The 17,634-nt window shown below is 43.9% G+C and overlaps 1 protein-coding gene across 1 annotated transcript in view; it reads right to left on the bottom strand.

The window, feature by feature from the left end:
• The window catches only part of LOC119423587 (transcription factor COE3-like), a 188,040-nt gene that overhangs the window by 105,786 nt on the left and 64,620 nt on the right, over positions 1-17,634 (bottom strand). The window contains exons 7-8 of the mRNA XM_037690986.1: positions 12,840-12,921; positions 1,959-2,080 (exon numbers count right to left, since the gene is read on the bottom strand). Coding sequence (XP_037546914.1) covers positions 1,959-2,080; positions 12,840-12,921 — 204 coding nt within the window. The remainder of the gene's footprint in view (positions 1-1,958; positions 2,081-12,839; positions 12,922-17,634) is intronic.

The raw sequence follows: 17,634 nt of genomic DNA, 5'->3' as shown, positions 1-17,634 counted from the left end.
TCCCCCCCCCCCCCCCCCCCCATCTCTCTGATCTGCTACAACCGTAAGTCCCACCACGTTCCCTGAGGTCAGCGGACCAGTTGCTCCTCACAGTTCCAGGAACTCGTCTTAAGCGCAGAGGTGACAGGGCCTTCTCTGTAGCAGGACTAAGACTCTGGAACGAGTTACCTCTGCTTGTCAGACAGGCCCCCTCCCTCTCGGTTTTCAAGTCCCGTTTAAAAACTCGCTACTATTCAGTAGCTTTCAACTTCAGATGATCTATGTTTTGATCCTGTATGCTCCACACTGGTTTGTCGTCATTATCTGCATCGTTTTTATGTCTATATTCTGATTTACCTCATTTTGTATTTTGCTTTGTGTGTTACCTGTTGTTTTGTCCGTACAGCACTTTGGTTGGCCTTGTAGCTGTTTTAAGTGCTTTATAAATAAAGTGGTATGGTATGGTAAAGGAGGCCATCTTTGTAAAAAAAATTGTCCATCATTAAACAGGGGTGGAGGCCTCCAGGTTCAACTGTCCCCCTCTTACTATGCTGTTATTGCTAGTATCACTCAGCCTCCTGTGAATAGTAAACAGCCATCAGTGTGCTAATGATCCATTGTTAGGCTGATGGTCCTTCTTGACCATGTGATCAGCTGGTTTTGGTTGTCAGCAGCAAACTGGTTGATCCACTCTGAGAAGGTGCTATTTAAGAGACTGGGCTGAATACAGCACCTCAGACTGAGGAAGTCTCTCGGATGGGAGACGAAACGTTTCTACATTTTTTATTTTATTTTTATTTAATGTCCAGAGGACCAGATTGAACTTTTTTGGATATCGTGAACAAGCATAACCTGCTGCACATCCTTTCCAGCATGATCCCTCTGTCTTGCCAATCGATAAAAGTCCTTCTCGTCCTCTTTAATATTCAGCCTCCCATACAACTATTCGTACCTATATCATAGGTGTTTTACATTTGTGTAAGGTGTGTTACAGGTGTGTGACACTGGTGTCAGGTGTGTTACATGTGTGTTACATTCATGTCAGGTGTGTTAAAGGTGTGTTAAACTGGTGTCAGGTGTGTCACAGGTGGTGTCAGGTGTGTTACATAAGAGTCATGTGTGTTTCAGGTGTGTTACACTGTGTGTTACACATATGTCAGGTGTGTTTCAGGTGTGTTACACTGTGTGTTACACATATGTCAGGTGTGTTTCAGGTGTGTTACACTGTGTGTTACACGTGTCAGATGTGTTTCAGGTGTGTTACACAGGTGTCAGGTGTGTTACATGTGTTTTACACAGGTGTCAGGTGTGTTTCAGGTGTGTTACACTGGTGTCAGGTGTGTTACATGTGTGTTATACATGTGTCAGGTGTGTTTCAGGTGTGTTACACTGGTGTCAGGTGTGTTTCAGGTGTGTTACACTGGCGTCAAGTGTGTTACAGGTGTGTTACAATGTGATGGCTCTGTTACAGCAGGTGCTTTATTCTGATGTATCAGTGGCGTGTTTTAAAAACGTCTGATGCATGTTTCAGGCCCATCAAGACTTTGTGAAAAAAGTGAGCAAGAACAAGTCAAGCCCACAGAACTCTGCTCGGTTCTGAATGGGTGGGATGGTTTCCATGGTGACTGTCTTTAATTAGAAGGGCAATTAAAGAGGTTGAACAACCCACAAAAAGACACACACACACTCAGTTCTCTCTGAGGAAGGCGAGGTATCTGGTCTTCTTATCCACAATCCACTGGACTGATTTGTCTTGAAAGAGGTCACTACACTGTTCTCTGCTCAGCTGTTCAGGTTCTATTGTCTAAAACACATGAAGCTACAAGCAAAACATGTCTTTTCCACGCAGCAGCTCCTCTTGAAGGCTGAAGATCTACATTGTGTGTGTGTGTGTGTGTGTGTGTGTGTGTGTGTGTGTGTGTGTGTGTGTGTGTGTGATTTTATTTGCCTGGTTCCCATCAGACAGAATAGAAACCTACGTACCCTCAGATGGGTCCAATCTCCTGGCTCGGCGGCCATGTTTGGAATTGTTGTGTACGAACATGTTGTCAGAGACGGCGAGAACATGACCATCTACGTTGACTGTTGTTGAAACCACCACCTAAAAAAAAAAAAAAAAATACTTTATTTACACTTGCCAAAGAACAAGATGTTGTTGCTCTGCCATGTTGGGACCAATCATTTCCTTGTTGATATAACAAAGTTGTTGCTGTTAGGTGGTGAAGACGGAGCAGACAACATAGACAGCTGATAGACATGACTAACCAGAGCATCTGTCACTCTGCTGTCACTATGGCAACTGGAGATAAACCTACAAGCTTCACCTGTCTTCACCTGCCTCGCTGGTCTGATGAGTGCAGTTCACTCTGCCCACTTGAACTTCCTGTCAGGCTGAGCAGCGTGGCATAGAGTCGACTGTCTTATGAGGATCCATCCTTCACTTCCAGCTGCAGCAGCAGCTTCTGCACACACCTGTAAGGTGATTAAATACTGACTTACTGCTTCCCCTGGGAGCTGATTGGCTACAAAATTGTTCTCAGTATTTATTCAGAAGAGGAGGAGCCAACAGGAAGTAAAACATTTAAAGCTAGTTGTGACTGGTTGAACTGTTGTAAAATGGAAAGAAAATGAAACCGTGAAAGTATCATCTGCTGCAACCTCCCTCTCCAAGATGGCCGTCAATCAGCACCACCTGATGGTCATCTAACTGATGAGGTCCTGCTCTACATAAGGATGCAGTCAGATGTTACTTGTCGCTGAAGCATTAGCCATTGATGATACACTTTGTCTCTGGCCTATGTTTGCATCTTGTGCTAAGATACTCAAACCCTTTCTTGCGATTTCAGTTTACCTGCCTCCTTGGATCCTGCCATGCCTTGGTTCTCCTTCGGTCCCCCTCCTGGTTCCTCGTGCCTTGCCTTCTAGCCACACGCCTGTTTGCCTTCTTCTCTGGAGCCCGTTTTGGATAACCCTCGGCAATCCTCCAACCTGTAAGATAAAACTATTGGATCAATATCTTCACATCCATATTCTCCAACCAGAGCCACCTGACCCTCTCCTTCCTCCTCAGGGCTCCAGTTGATCTACTGTCCATTAACCAACACTGTACATACATAAACACTGTTATTTTGAATTCCTGAGTCTTGCCTCATTTTCCTGGTCTCGTATCACTCTGGGTTCCCTGAGTCATAACAGACATGCTCTGGCCAAATAAGACACAGAACGAGACCATGGACGAGCAAACTCCCTCTTCCCAGGTGGAGCACATTAACAAATTAGAGGAGGTACTTCAACAAGTCCTCACACAACAACTAACTTCTCAGAAGAACATACAGGAGCTCAGACGTATGGTTTTCTTTATAAATCAAAAACTCGCCTCTTCTCCCCATGCAGCCTTCTCCGTTTCACCAATGCCAAGTCCTCCCAGGATGGAACCTGACTCTGATACCTCATCCCAGCGGGTAATAGTTAAACCTTCTGAATATTTCACAGGAGACCCTGACCACTGTGGGGGTTCCTCCTCCAGTGTAAGCTTGTATTCAAAGGAGCTCCCCAACTCTACGTTACAAGTTTCACCAAGATCACCTACTTCGTCAGTCAGCTCAAGGGCAACACTCTCCGGTGGGCCAATTCATATTTACATTCCCATGACCTGAATTCTGTGCTTTTTGAATTGTTTCTGAAGGAGTTTCAAAGGATTTTCAACTGTCCACTTCGAGAACCCAATGTCGTAAAACGACTCATAGGATTACGTCAGGGCTGATGACCTGTCACAGAACACGCTCTCGAGGTCCGCATCCTCGCTGCTCAGACAACTTCGAACGAATCTGCCTTACAAGGTACCTTTTTGAACTCCCTGTCTGAACTTATTAAGGACCAAATTGCAGCTCGGGACGAGCCAGAGGGGTTTGATGAACTCGTGGACCTGGCGGTCACCATTGACAAGCGCTCCTGGGAGCGCAAGAGAGAAAAGGACTAGAACACCCAGAATCCCTCCACTTCCGGATTCACCATGTCATTAGGTGAGCGTCACACATACAAACCCCCAATTATAAACTACAAGTCCCAGGTGCCCGACACTTCCAGGTTTAAAAATCCCCAATTGGGTCTGTTCATCCTGGAGGTGGCTGCTTTCGACAATGGAGTGGGGGCAGTCTTGTCTCAACAGTTCCCCAGTGACAACAAGGCAAACCTGTGCTCTTTTTTTCTCACACCGTCTTTCACAGGCAGAGAGGAAGTATGACGTGGGAAACCGAGAACTGCTGGCAGTCAAGTTAGCCCTGGAGGAGTGACGTCACTGGCATGAAGGCACCGAGACACCCTATCTGATCTGAACTGACCACAAAAACCTGACCTATCCCTGGGATGCTAAACGCCTTACCCCCAGGCAAGCATGCTAGTCACTGTTTTTCAATTGTCTCAACTACTCTCTCACTTTCAGGCCCGGCTCCAAAAACATTAAACCCAATGCTCTCTCCTGTCAGTTTTCTCCCCCTGATGTCATTGAACAGGAAGACAGCATCATCCCTTCATCCTGCATTTTTGGGGCCCTCACATGGCCTATAGAGGGAGAGGTCCGAGAAGCTCACAAGGATGAACCCGACCCTGGTTCTGGTCCCCCCGGGACTCTCTTCGTTAACACGTCCATGAGGTCTAAGGTATTAGACTGGTTGCACTCTAATAAACTGTCCTGTCACCCTGGCACCTCTCGTATGCTTTCCCTTGCTAAGACTCACTTTTGGTGGCCCACAATCAACGCAGATACCATACCATACCAATTCATTTCTAAAGCACTTAAAATACAACAAGCAGCCATACGAAGTGCTGTACAAAATTGAAAACAAACAAAAAACAGTAAAACAATAAAAACACCTAAATATATATTAAAAATATCAGAACATCATAAGTAAAAGAATACAACATTAAGACACTGATGCTAACTCACTCTAGGTTAAAAGCCAATGAAAAAAAAGTGTTTTTAAACGAGTTTTAAAAACAGAAAGTGACGGGGCCTGCCTGACCTCCAGCTGCAGCTCATTCCACAATTTAGGAGCCAGAGCTGAAAAGGCTCTGTCTCCTCTGGTTTTATAAAAGGTTTTCGGGACTGCTAAAAGCATCTGGTCAGAGGATCTAAGAACACGTGATGGCATGTAAAAGTGAAGCAGTTCAGACAAATAAGAACTAAGACTGTTCAAAGACTTAAAAACAAACAATAGAACTTTAAAATGGATTTGAAACTGTACAGGAAGCCAATGAAGGGACATCAGAACTGGAGTGATGTGCTCACGCCTGCCTGTACCAGTCAAAAATCGTGCAGCAGCATTTTGTACCAGCTGTAACCGTGAGAGGGAGGCCTGGCTAACTCCTATCAACAGAGTTACAATAATCCAGGTGTGAAGTAATAAAAGTGTGGACTACTGTCTCTAAGTGGTGTCTAGAAAGGAGGGGCTTGATTTTTGACTGGCGCCTCAGCTGAAAGAAAGAGGACTTAACCACAATGTTGACATGGCAGTCAGCAATGAGGTTAAGTAAAGTCAGATGTAAAGTCCTTCGTCGTAGCTTGTTCTGCATGCACCAGAAACAAGACTGGTAACCAACCTCCTGCCAGTCTCCTCCTTCCCCTTCCAACGCCCTGCCATCCATTGTCCCACATCTTGGTGGACTTCATCACGGGTCTACCCCCATTGGATGGTAACACCACTATTCTCACTGTTCTTGATAGGTTCTCTAAGGCGGCACATTTTATCCCCCTCCCCAAGCTCCACTCCACCTTTGAGACCGCCCTTCTCCTCGTGCAATATGTTTTCAGAATTCATGGAATCTCGTCTGATGTGGTTTCGGACTGAGGATCACAATTCATCTCCAAAGTCTGGCGCTGTTTCTGCCAGACCCTGGAGGCCTCCTCCAGTCTTCACTTTAGGGTATCACCCCCAATCCAACGGCCAGACGAAGTGATCCAATCAGTAGCTCAAGGCCACACTCCAGTGCATAGTGGAGAGGAACCCATCTGCCTGGAGTAAACATCTGGTCTGGGTCGAGTACACCCACAACACCCATAAATCTGCTGTTACAGGTATGTCCCTGTTTGAGGCCTCCCTTTATCTATCCCCCTTGTTTCACAGTCAGGAGAATGACACTATAGAGTTATTGCTTCAACAACACTTTTGTCATTGTCGATGCATCTGGCACCAAACCAAGGCAGCTTTACTTCGCACTGCAGCTCAAACCAAGAAGTTCACTGACCGCCGTTGCTCTTCAGCACCCAGTTACCAGGTAGGCCAAAAGGTTTGGCTTTTCACATGCAATATAAAACTGAAAAATACTCCTAGGAAACTGGCTCCCTGTTTCATGGGTCCCTTCCCGGTCCTCAAAATCATCAGTTCCTCTACTGTGAAGCTTCAACTCCCTGTGTCCCTGAAGATCCACCCCACCTTCCATGTCTCCCAAATCAAGCCTGTCTCTGCCAGTCCTCTGTGCCCACCTACCGACCTACCTCCGCCCATCTAACTGATTGACAACCACCTTGCCTTCACGGTAGGGTCCATCCTGAACGTCTGACGTCGTGGTAGGGGCTTTCAATATCTGGTCGACTAGGAGGGCTACGGGCCAGAAGAACAATCGTGGATCCCCTGCTCATTCATTATGGACCTGAGTCTCATCAAGGCCTTCTTCAGATAGCACTCTGAAAAACACCTTAGGTTGCCTGGAGGTGATTCTTGGTGTGTGTGGGGTGGGGGGGGGGGGGGGGGGGGCACTGTGAGAGTACCATCTGCTGCAACCTCCCTCTTCAAGATGGCTGCCAATCAGCACCACCTGATGGTCATCTAACTGATGAGGTCCTGCTCTACACAAGGCTGCAGTCAGATGTTACTCGTCGCCAGAGCATTAGCCATTGATTGTACACTTTGTCTCTGGCCTATGTATCTTGTGCTAAGATACCCAAACCCTTTCTTGTGATTTCAGCTTACCTGCATCCTTGGTTCTCCTTCGGTCCCTCTCCTGGTTCCTCGTGCCTTGCCTTCCAGCCACACACCTGTTCACCTTCTTCTCTGGTGCCCGTTTTGAATAAACCTCGGCTATCCTCCAACCTGTAAGATAAAACTATTGGATCAATATCTTCACCTCCATATTCTCCAGCCAGATCCACCTGACCCTCTCCTTCCTCCTCAGGGCTCCAGTTGATCTACTGTCCATTAACCAACACTGTACATAAATAAACACTGTTATTTTGTATTCCTGAGTCTTGCCTCATTTTCCTGGTCTCATATCACTCTAGGTTCCCCGAGTTGTAACAGAAACGTTGGTTCCGGTGTTTACCCAACAGACAAGCTGCAGAAACTAACAGGAGGCCCAAACATCTTCCTCCACCTGCTGCTGCCCTCATTTCGGGCTGTTTGGAGAACTTCAGTCAGCTTCCTGGTCATGCAGTCATGTGACTTACAACATAAGCTTTTTTATTTTTATTTATTCATTAACCTGTATTTAACCAGACAAATTCCATTGAGGTCACAGATGTCTTTGAGAAGCGAGGCCTGGAGGCAGCCTAAATATTATATTTATAAATCTATCACAGCATTTCAACTGTGAGAGCAGGAACTACACATCTGACATGCATCCATACACAATAATAAAGCCCAAAAGCAAAAACGATCCCCTTCAGAGACACAACAGGACATTTACAAAGTTCAACTGTTGCTATGGAAACGTGTAAACAACAACTCTGCTGCTGTTCCATTAAAAACACTGTATAAATAATGTTTTCAAGAGCAGCAGCAGTTGGTCTGAGGATTGATTAGAACCAGGTCGATGATGTCCTGATGCTCAACAATCCAGGTAGCTAAATCTAACCAGGTGGAGTCAGGTCTTCTGGACAGATTCTACTTGCTAAAATGTTTTGTCTTTAATCCAGAAGACTTCTTCAGTCTGAGGAGCTGCAACAAGCTCAGTCTTATGAACAACACCTTCTCAGTTCATTCTTTCATTCAGCCTTTATTTATACAGGTTAATCCCATTGAGCCTCAATAGTGGAAGCAGTCAACCTACGTCACATCTTCTTCTTTTGGCTTTTCCCTCTTCAGGGGTCTCCACAGCGAGTCATCCTCCTCTGTCCTCACTCTGTCTTCACTCTGTCCTCTGCATCCTCTGCCCTCACTCCAACTACCTCCATGTCCTCTCTAACTGCATCCATATGTCACCTCTTTGTCTTTTTCCTGGCAGCTGCATTTCTAACATCCTTCTACCAATATACCCACTGATCCAGTATAGTGTCACTTAGATACACTCACATTATAGTTTTGGTAAAAGTGTTTTACATTGAATGCCCTTCCTGACACAAACCTCACCATTTACCCGGGCTTGGGACCAGAACCAGAGATACACTGGCTTGTGCTCCCTAGTGGCTGGTTTCCTATCCAACCTACTTCACATATGGGGGGCAGAAACACGGGTGTCCCAGGGTGTGCTATGGGGTCTCCAGTTTCTCCTATTGTGGCCAACCTGTACATGGAGGAGGTAGAAAAGAGAGCTTTGACATCCTTTTCAGGGACACCACCAAGTCATTGGTTCAGGTATGTTGACGACACCTGGGTTAAAAATTAAATCTCAGGAAGTCCAACATTTTACTGACCACATCAACTCTGTGGATAAATACATCAAGTTCACACGAGAAGATGTAAAAAATGGCAGGTTGGCTTTCTTGGACTGTGAGGTCTCAGTCTCAGAGGACATTTGCAAACTGAGGTGTACCACAAACCCACCCACACAGACCAGTATTTGCAGTTTGACTCCCATCACCCTTTGTAGCACAAGTTAGGAGTCATCAGGACTCTGTACCACAGAGCAGACAGCGTCCCCACTAACTCAGGAGCCAGACAGAAGGAGAAATCCCACACAAGACAGGCTCTAGAGCAATGTGGATATTCTAACTGGGCCTTCCTGAAAGCAGAGAAGAAACCCAAACAGGACTCCAGTCAGTCATCAGGTGAAAAGGAGGAACCCAGACCAGTGATCATTCTGTATGTTGACGGAGTATCAGAGAAACAGAGACGTTTATTTTCTAAACACAACGTCCCAGTGGCTTTTAAATCCCAAAATACATTAAAGACTGGTTTATCCCAAAGATCCAGTCCCCCGGTACAAACAGAGTCAGACTGTGTATGTTGTTCAGTGTCAGGAGGGTGATCAGTCTTACATCGGGGAAACTAAACAGCCACTGGCCAAAAGGATGGACCAGCACAGAAGATCAACATCATCAGGCCAGGACTCTGCGGTCTACACTCATCTCCAGGCCAGCGGTCACTCTTTCAGGGATGAAGATGTTCACATCCTTGACAGAGAGGAATGTTGGTTTGAGAGAGGAGTAAAGGAGACCATCTTTGTGAAGAGAACCTGTTGGACTGTTAGACTCATGGGGTAGGGATGGGAGAGGGGCATCATTTTTAGAGGCATGCATCACTTTGCTTATGTACAGGATGAATAAACTTTATTTCTTTTGTATTGCTTATGCGTATAGTTTCTAGGGATGGGCTCGATCCGATCCAGTATCGGTATCGGGCTCTGATGCCAGCATAATTTACGTATCGGATTTTCCGATCCAACCTGGCGATATTTCCAATGCATGATGCATGTCTGTGGTTGCGCTGCACGGTGGCTTCAAACTATGGAATGGATTTCCTGAACGGAGGCATGTCTCATGAGCTCTGAGTAATAAGACCCACCTCACATTCAGGAAATCCATTTCATGGTTTGCAGCCAGCTACAACGTGAGGACTGCGTTAGCAGCACTGTGGCTAACAGCTAACCAAATTTTTATCTAAACATGTCTGCTGTGTGGAAGTATTTTAGACTAGAAACACCACAAAACAAGACAGCAACGTGCAATGTCTGCAGAGCCATAGCTCCACATTAATCTTCGGTAAAGTTAGTTTTATGTTGGACATTCGAGGTCCGTGGCTTCAGTAGTCTTTTATTTTTGTTCAGTCCGGAGAAGGCAATCTGATTTTGGTCAGCCACGCTCAATCTGACCGTGACAGAGGAGGGGCATACTGAGCGCGGCTGACCGAGATCAGACTACCTTATCTGGACTGAACGAAAATAACAGACCACTGAAGCCCCGGCGCTCGAATGTTTACCGTGAAGTTGCTAAACTTCATCATAATTAATGACCAACCACTATCAGTTGTAGAAAACAAAGGATTCCGCAGCTAGATACTTGCAGCCAAGATATAGTTTACCATCTAGAAGATATTTCCATCCATCCATTTTCTTACGCTTATCCGGGGTAGGGTCGCGGGGGTAGCAGCCTAAGTAGGGAGGCCCAGACTTCCCTCTCCAAAGCCACATGGGCCAGCTCTTCCGGGGGAATCCCGAGGCGTTCCCAGGCCAGCCGAGAAACATAGTCCCTCCAGCGTGTCCTGGGTCTTCCTCTGGGCCTCCTTCCGGTGGGACATGTCCGGAACACCTCACCAGGGAGGCGTCCAGAAGGCATCCTAAACAGATGTCTAAGCCACCTCAACTGGCTCCTCTCGACGTGGAGAAGCAGCGGCTCTACTCTGAGTCCCTCCCGGATAACTGAGCTTCTCACCCTATCTCTAAGGGAGAGCCCAGACACCCTGCGGAGAAAACTCATTCAGTACAATTAGTAGAAAATCATAAAAAGCATATACAAACTGGATTCCAAAAATGTTGGGACACTAAACAAATTGTGAATAAAAACTGAATGCAATGATGTGGAGGTGCCAACATCTAATATTTTATTCAGAATAGAACACAAATCACAGATCAAAAGTTTAAACTGAGTGGATGTATCATTTTAAGGGAAAAACCTGTTGTTTCCAAATTTCATGGCGTAAACAAATCCCCAAAAATTTGGGACAAGTCCATATTTACCACTGTGTGGCATCCCCCCTTCGTCTTACAACACTCAACAGACGTCTGGGGACAGTGGAGACCAGTTTCTCAAGTTTAGAAATAGGAATGCTCTCCCATTCATGTCTAATACAGGCCTCTAACTGTTCAATCGTCTTGGGCCTTCTTTGTGGCACCTTCCTCTTTATGATGCACCAAATGTTCTCTATAGGTGAAAGATCTGGACTGCAGGCTGGCCATTTCAGTACCCGGATCCTTCTCCTACGTAGCCATGATGTTGTGATTGCTGCAGAATGTGGTCTGGCATTATCGTGTTGAAAAATGCAGGGTCTTCCCTGAAAGAGATGACGTCTAGATGGGAGCATATGTTGTTCTAGAACCTGAACATAGTTCTCTGCATTAATGGTGCCTTTCCAGACATGCAAGCTGCCCATGCCACAAGCGCTCATGCAACCCCATACCATCAGTGATGCAGGCTTCTGAACGGAGCGTTGATAACAACTTGGGCTATCCTTGTCCTCTCTGGTCCGGATGACATGGCGTCCCAGTGTTCCATAAAGAACTTCAAATCGTGACTCATCTGACCACAGAACAGTCTTCCATTTTGCCACACTCCACTTTAAATGACCCCTGGCCCATTGCAAACGTCTGAGCTTGTGGGGCTTGCTTAGAAATGGCTTCCTCTTTGCACTGTAGAGTTTCAGCTGGCAACGGCGGATGGCACGGTGGATTGTGTTCACTGACGATGCTTTCTGGAAGTATTCCTGAGCCCATTCTGTTATTTCCTTGACAGTGGCATTCCTGTTTGAGGTGCAGTGATGTTTAAGGTCCCGGAGATCATGAGCATCCAGTAGAGTTTTACGGCCTTGACCCTTACACAAAGCGATTGTTCCAGATTCTCTGAATCTTTTGATGATGTTATGCACGGTTGATGATGATAACTTAAAAGTCTTTGCTATTTTACGCAGGGTAACACCATTCTGGTATTGCTGCACTATCTTTCTGTGCAACAATGGTGGAATTGGTGATCCTCTTACCATCTTGGCTTCTGAGAGACACTGACACTCTGAGAAGCTCTTTTTATACCAATCATGTTGTCAATTGACCTAATTAGTGTTAATTGGTCTTCCAGCTGTTGGTTATATGCTCAATTTCCTTTTTCCAGCCACTTATTGCTACTTGTCTCAACTTTTTTGGGATTTGTTGACACTGTGAAATTTTGAATCAACATATTTTTCCTTTAAAATGTTACATTTACTCAGATTAAACTTTTGATCTGTCATCTATGTTATATTACAAATAAAATATTACATTTGTCATCTCCACATCATTGCATTCAGTTTTTATTCACAATTTGTTTAGTGTCCCAACTTTTTTGGAATCCGGTTTGTAAATTGAAAATTACATTTTTTTTTTTTTTCAAAAACAGCTACATTATGGGGGGGGGGGGGGGGGGGCGATCTTCTTTTTCTAAACATTTGAGGGTTCCTAAGTATCAGTGATTCAGGATCAGCAAACCCAGATCAGCGGCTCCAGCAGGTCTCTTCAAGTGATTGCTGAAAGTTTGAGTATTTTCTCAGAAGGCTCCTGTCAATATTTCCTAAAAGAATCAGTTCAGATTTTTTTTTGTGTTCCGATATGTTCTGTGTGACACTCCAGTAATTTGCCAGTCAGTGGAGGAATTGTTACTGTTTGCTGGACTTCCTGTCTCTGCAGAACTTTTCAAAATATATTTACTGATTAGATTTGCTTGATCTTGTTGTTGGTTTTATTGTCAGATTCTGTCGTAGGAAACCATCAAACAGTGAGGCCTTTCAACTGGGATGGACAGAACATCAGAACATTAAAGTGACAGGTGGGCCCCGTTGACCTCTTACATTTTATCTGCAAAGCAATAAACCTATGCCACCCTGCTGCAGAGCATTATGGGTATGCCAGATCCTCCAGAACTGTGGCCTGCCCTTTAGGGAAATTAATTCATAAATGTGAGTTACCTGAAACCTCCTCATGTCTCGAGGGTTTCCTGCATTCTTCAGACAGTTCTGGTTACACTTCAGGAAGAACTTCAGAAAGAACCTACACACACACACAAAGAAGAAGAAAAGGAGACGTTCAGGATGCTCAGGATAATGTTCGGCAGTGATCCTTCAGAACTGAATGTTCTTTGATTCTATTGAGTTGAATGTTGGGAACGTTCCTAATGTCGTGCTGAAGGAGAACCCAAACATCAGTCTGGTTTGAAGAGAACCAAACACTGGGTCCAAAAGAACATGAACCTGTGATCCTGGCCTTTCTTCAGAACAACACAACTACAGTTCCTTCACGTTTCAACCCCGTCTTCAGTGTTTTCCACCAAGATGATGCTGTTAGTGTCCCTACAACTGCAGGAATATGATGTCTGAAGATGACCTCTGACCTCCAATCAGCTGCTTGCACATGCAGTCTAGTCGCCGTGGTAACAGCTTAGCTGATCGTCTCTTGATAACCAGACACGCCATCGCCACTTATCTGCTCAAATGTTACCTTTAGTACAGGTCTCCACGTATCTCCTGCTCTTTCACCTCCCTCCACTTCCTCCTCTCCTGCTCCTTCACCTCCCTCCACTTCCTCCTCTCCTGCTTCGTCCTCTCCTGCTCCTTCACATTTCCTCCACCTCCTCCTCTCCTACTCCTTCAGCTCCTCTCCTGCTTCCTCCTCTCCTGCTCCTTCGCCTCCCTCCACCTCCTCCTCTCCTGCTTCCTCCATCTTTTTGTCTCCTCTGAGTGAATAATCAAGGTTGTAAATCTCTCCTCAGATTCAACTGTGATAAGAATAGACCTGATGCACACACACACACACACAAACACAGAGACACAATTATGTAGCCCACTTTGAACTGTCCTGTGTTAATCTAAATTCATACTAATATCATTTAAGTTTAAAAATGATGTCTACATGATAAAAGTGGACGAAATATGAAAGATAAAAACTCTTTTGTCATTTAGAAATGTCTCTTTTTAAAAACTGTTCATATTTGGTCAGGAAAATCTAGTTTAAGCAGACTGAAACAGGCAGTTTCATTTTTACTACGTTCCTTGAATGTTACATGAAAGTTAGTTTAATGGGTACATGCCATGTTGCACTTTCACAACCTACTCTTTAAGTTGTGCTAAGTTCCATTCTTGTTCAGTTTTGTACTGGATTAAGCATTTTATTTTGCCCAATCAGGTGGGAGTACGCAGGATTAATGGTGCGCTGCATGAAACGTGTGTCAGTGTGGAAAAACCAGACAAGTGCAGAGAGCACAGCAAAGCAGATGTGGGACAGAGTAAAGATGTCCATGACAACGGTTAATGCAGAGATGTCGACTGTAACAGACTTTATGAAGCATATGAAAGATACACACCTTTGTGCGTTTTATGCTGTTTCAGAATGATGCATGTGTAGATGAAAACTATGGTAAGGTATTCCTGGAATACCTTACAAAAACAATTGAAGCTCTCGACCTTTGACCTCTCTAAGTGGCTTTAAGAATTTGTTGGACTCCTGGCAGGGACCAATGCAGACACGTTCCTGTTTTTAGTTTTCTACATTCGCCTTAGAATCTAGCTGTTTTTTTGTTACCTTTTTCTTTTAGCCATCCTATTTGTTAAAAAAAAACAAAAAAAAACTGGAGTATGACTTTTTATAACTGTTTATTGTTGTTGCTGTTGTCCATTGTTTCATCTTTCTTTGTTGAAATCAGGTCTCTCTTGTAAATGAGTCCTCGAGGCTCATTGGGATTTACCTGTAGAAATAAAGGTTGAATGAATGAATGCTAAGAGCAACTAGTATTTTAGCATGCTAGCAAGATGGAGCAGCTCAGGTTATTGTATTTTGAAATGTAAATCCAAACATTAGTGGCTGGTTAAGCTCTTAATGGCTCCATATGAGAATTCAGTGTGATTATCTAAGAAATATATGGACTGAGAGCTGTTGATGTGTACAGTAGACCAGGAGCTAATCTTTGGATTTGCTGGACGAGTTAAAAGTTCCCCATTCAGCCATTGGGTTCCCATCTGTGAGGTTGCTGCCAGGAAGGATCTTGGTGTTCATGTGACATCACCTGCCTACTTTACTCCGTGCCCTATTAAAGGGATCTCCACATCTACCTTTCCAATCCAATCTCAAACTCTGAAGGATTTGTGAGTACAAAACTAAACCACAGCACATGCTTTTTATTTTATTTTATTTGCTGAGGGATCAAACAAACTTTTTGTTTTTAGCTTCCACGTAATTTGTGCAACAAATTACTTATTCTATTTACCTTTTATTTTCTTAGTAAAGTGTTTTTAAATTTAAATCGGGCATCATTGTCTTATTTGAAAGTTATTTTAAGTGGGTTTTTTGTATTCCAAGGGAGTGTATTTAATAAAAACATACAGTTATCAGAGTTAAATTCTTAGTGGGTCAAACAAGGTATAAATTCATAATTTCCTGCTAAGTGGAGGCACTGCCATTAAATTAAAAATAAATAGTAAGTTGTATCTCCTGTAAGCTGCTAGTACAGCTATCTTTAAAATAACATTCCCAGGGCCCCGACCAATGTAGTACATTCCAATCTAACCTATTAGTTAACTCTTTAGCTACGTGGTATGGGTGCTACACAAATTCGAGGTACCGCTGGGGTATCATTTGTCAAATATTAGCAAACAGTATTTTCTAAATACAAGATACATTTCCTGAGTATCCAGTCAAAAACAAATTGAATGTACGTCAAACTGTGTTGGTTTTATGAAGTTATTTTGATTCTAGCTATTGTAAACATCAGCCAACAAAATAAAAGTAGTCATGAGCAGTTCATCCCAATCAGAGTTAAGTAGTTAGTGTAGGGGAGAAGGCACTGACCCAAAGCATGTGTTGATGGTTTGTGGAATCCCAGGAAATGACGATATAGAGAGCATTGAAAAAACATTAGAACCCGAGATGGTGTAAGGGCAGGGCAGCCGATTCGGGACCCGAAAGTCCTGGGTTTGATCCCCAGTCATTGTACATCTCGTGGTGTCACTGAGCAGGACACCCAATCTCGATTTGCTCTTCGGGTACTAAAATAGCTGCCCACTGCTCCACCTGGTGGTGGATGGGTTAAATGCAGAGAGCCAATTTCGTCTTTGTATGGGAACATACAATGATGACAACACATAGCACATTATTATTATTATTATTATATTATAAAAGCACTTGACCGTGTAAGAGTGAGGCCGAAGCTTTGACGCTAAACATGAGACTGTCACTGTCTTATGTGACTGTCGTGAAGAAATTGATCCTTTCAAGGTCCCCCCTGAAATACTCTCACCAGTGGGAGATAAGTGGAATGCAGTGATAGCTCTTCCAGATGCTATTTCAAGCTGTTTCTCTGACAAGTTAGTTAGATTTCTACAAGATGAGTGGAAAACCATCGATGACATTAGGAAGCTGTATGCTCCACCCACCCTAGTGGACACAAACACTGAGTCTATTATTAGTGCACTGGGTAAGGTGTTGCATGGAAACCCTAAAGTTCTGAAAATAATGCATACAGACATCCGAGACACTTTTCAGGAGTCATCCCCACCCCTCCAGGTGGAGTGTTTATCGATAGATATTGGGCTTGAACAGGCAAAGTACATGGGCAAAGAATGTGAGTGCTCAGATAAAGAGAAAAGAAGGAGAATTGTGGAAAGTTTTAAAGGTCCAGCTTTGAAAATAATACAAGCAGTTTGCATGTCTAATCCAGATGCAAGCCATGTGGAATACATACAGGCTTTAGAAAATACATTTGGAACTTGTGATTCAGGCAAGGAACTGTTCATTTCCTTGAGGTCACTTCAGGAAAAACCCAATGACCGGTTTTCTGAGTTTCTGCTTAGGTTGGAAAGATCTCTCAACAAAGTAGTGATAAAAGTTGGTCTACCATCTAGTGCAGTTAATAAAACTAAGCTTGAACAACTTATTAAAGGTGGAACTGAGTCAGACCTTATGTTACTTCAGCTTAACCTAAGAGAAAGGTATGGGAGTCTTCCACCTTTTTTGAGCCTCTTAAAGGAAATTAGAGGGGAAGAAGAGCAAGAATCAGCAAGGCAATGTCTCAGGAAGCCTAACAATCACCAGCATGTACACACAGTACAGATAAATAAAAAAAAAACAGTCAAACAGAGAGCAACGAAATGATCTTCAGACTGAAGTTCTGGAGTTAAAAACAATAATTAAAAAGCATATTACAGGCAGTCTCAGTCAGCTGTAGATGACCAGCACTGAAACGGGTCCAAAGAGAAAAAAAAGTAAAAAATGAATTTAGCAGTGAAGTACAGTCCTTAAGAAAATAAATCAAAGCTCTGCAACATCAGATAAACATAACGACTGTCAACTCAAACCCAAACTCTAGAGGCAACAGTGAGTATCGTAGATAGAAAGCTGATACAAACTATACGGCTAAGTTTAAAGTGCAGCCAACCAAAGACACAGGAGACTTCTGCTATAAATGTGAAGAAAATGGACATATTGCATCAAAATGCACTTCTCCTGAAAATGCACAAAAAGTTATCAGAAAGCTAATTTGTCAGTTGTAAGGAAGGGTAGACAGAACGAGAGGCCCAAAGATCATGATGAGAAAACTGCCAGATTAAACAAAGCTAAAGCTTCAAGCTCTGATTTACCTGAAGGGCTCGTTAGTCCATCCTCCATCTTTCCTATTAAAGTAAATGACATGTCCTGCCATGCACTCATGAATTCTGGATCTACAGTGACCATCATATTTGAACACTGGTATAGAGCACACTTATCCACTATTTC

Source organism: Nematolebias whitei, chromosome 17 (assembly GCF_014905685.2).
Source record: "Nematolebias whitei isolate Nwh7 chromosome 17, NemWhi1, whole genome shotgun sequence".
Classification (NCBI taxonomy): Eukaryota; Metazoa; Chordata; class Actinopteri; order Cyprinodontiformes; family Rivulidae; genus Nematolebias; species Nematolebias whitei.
This window is presented reverse-complemented; position numbering and strand designations above follow the sequence as displayed.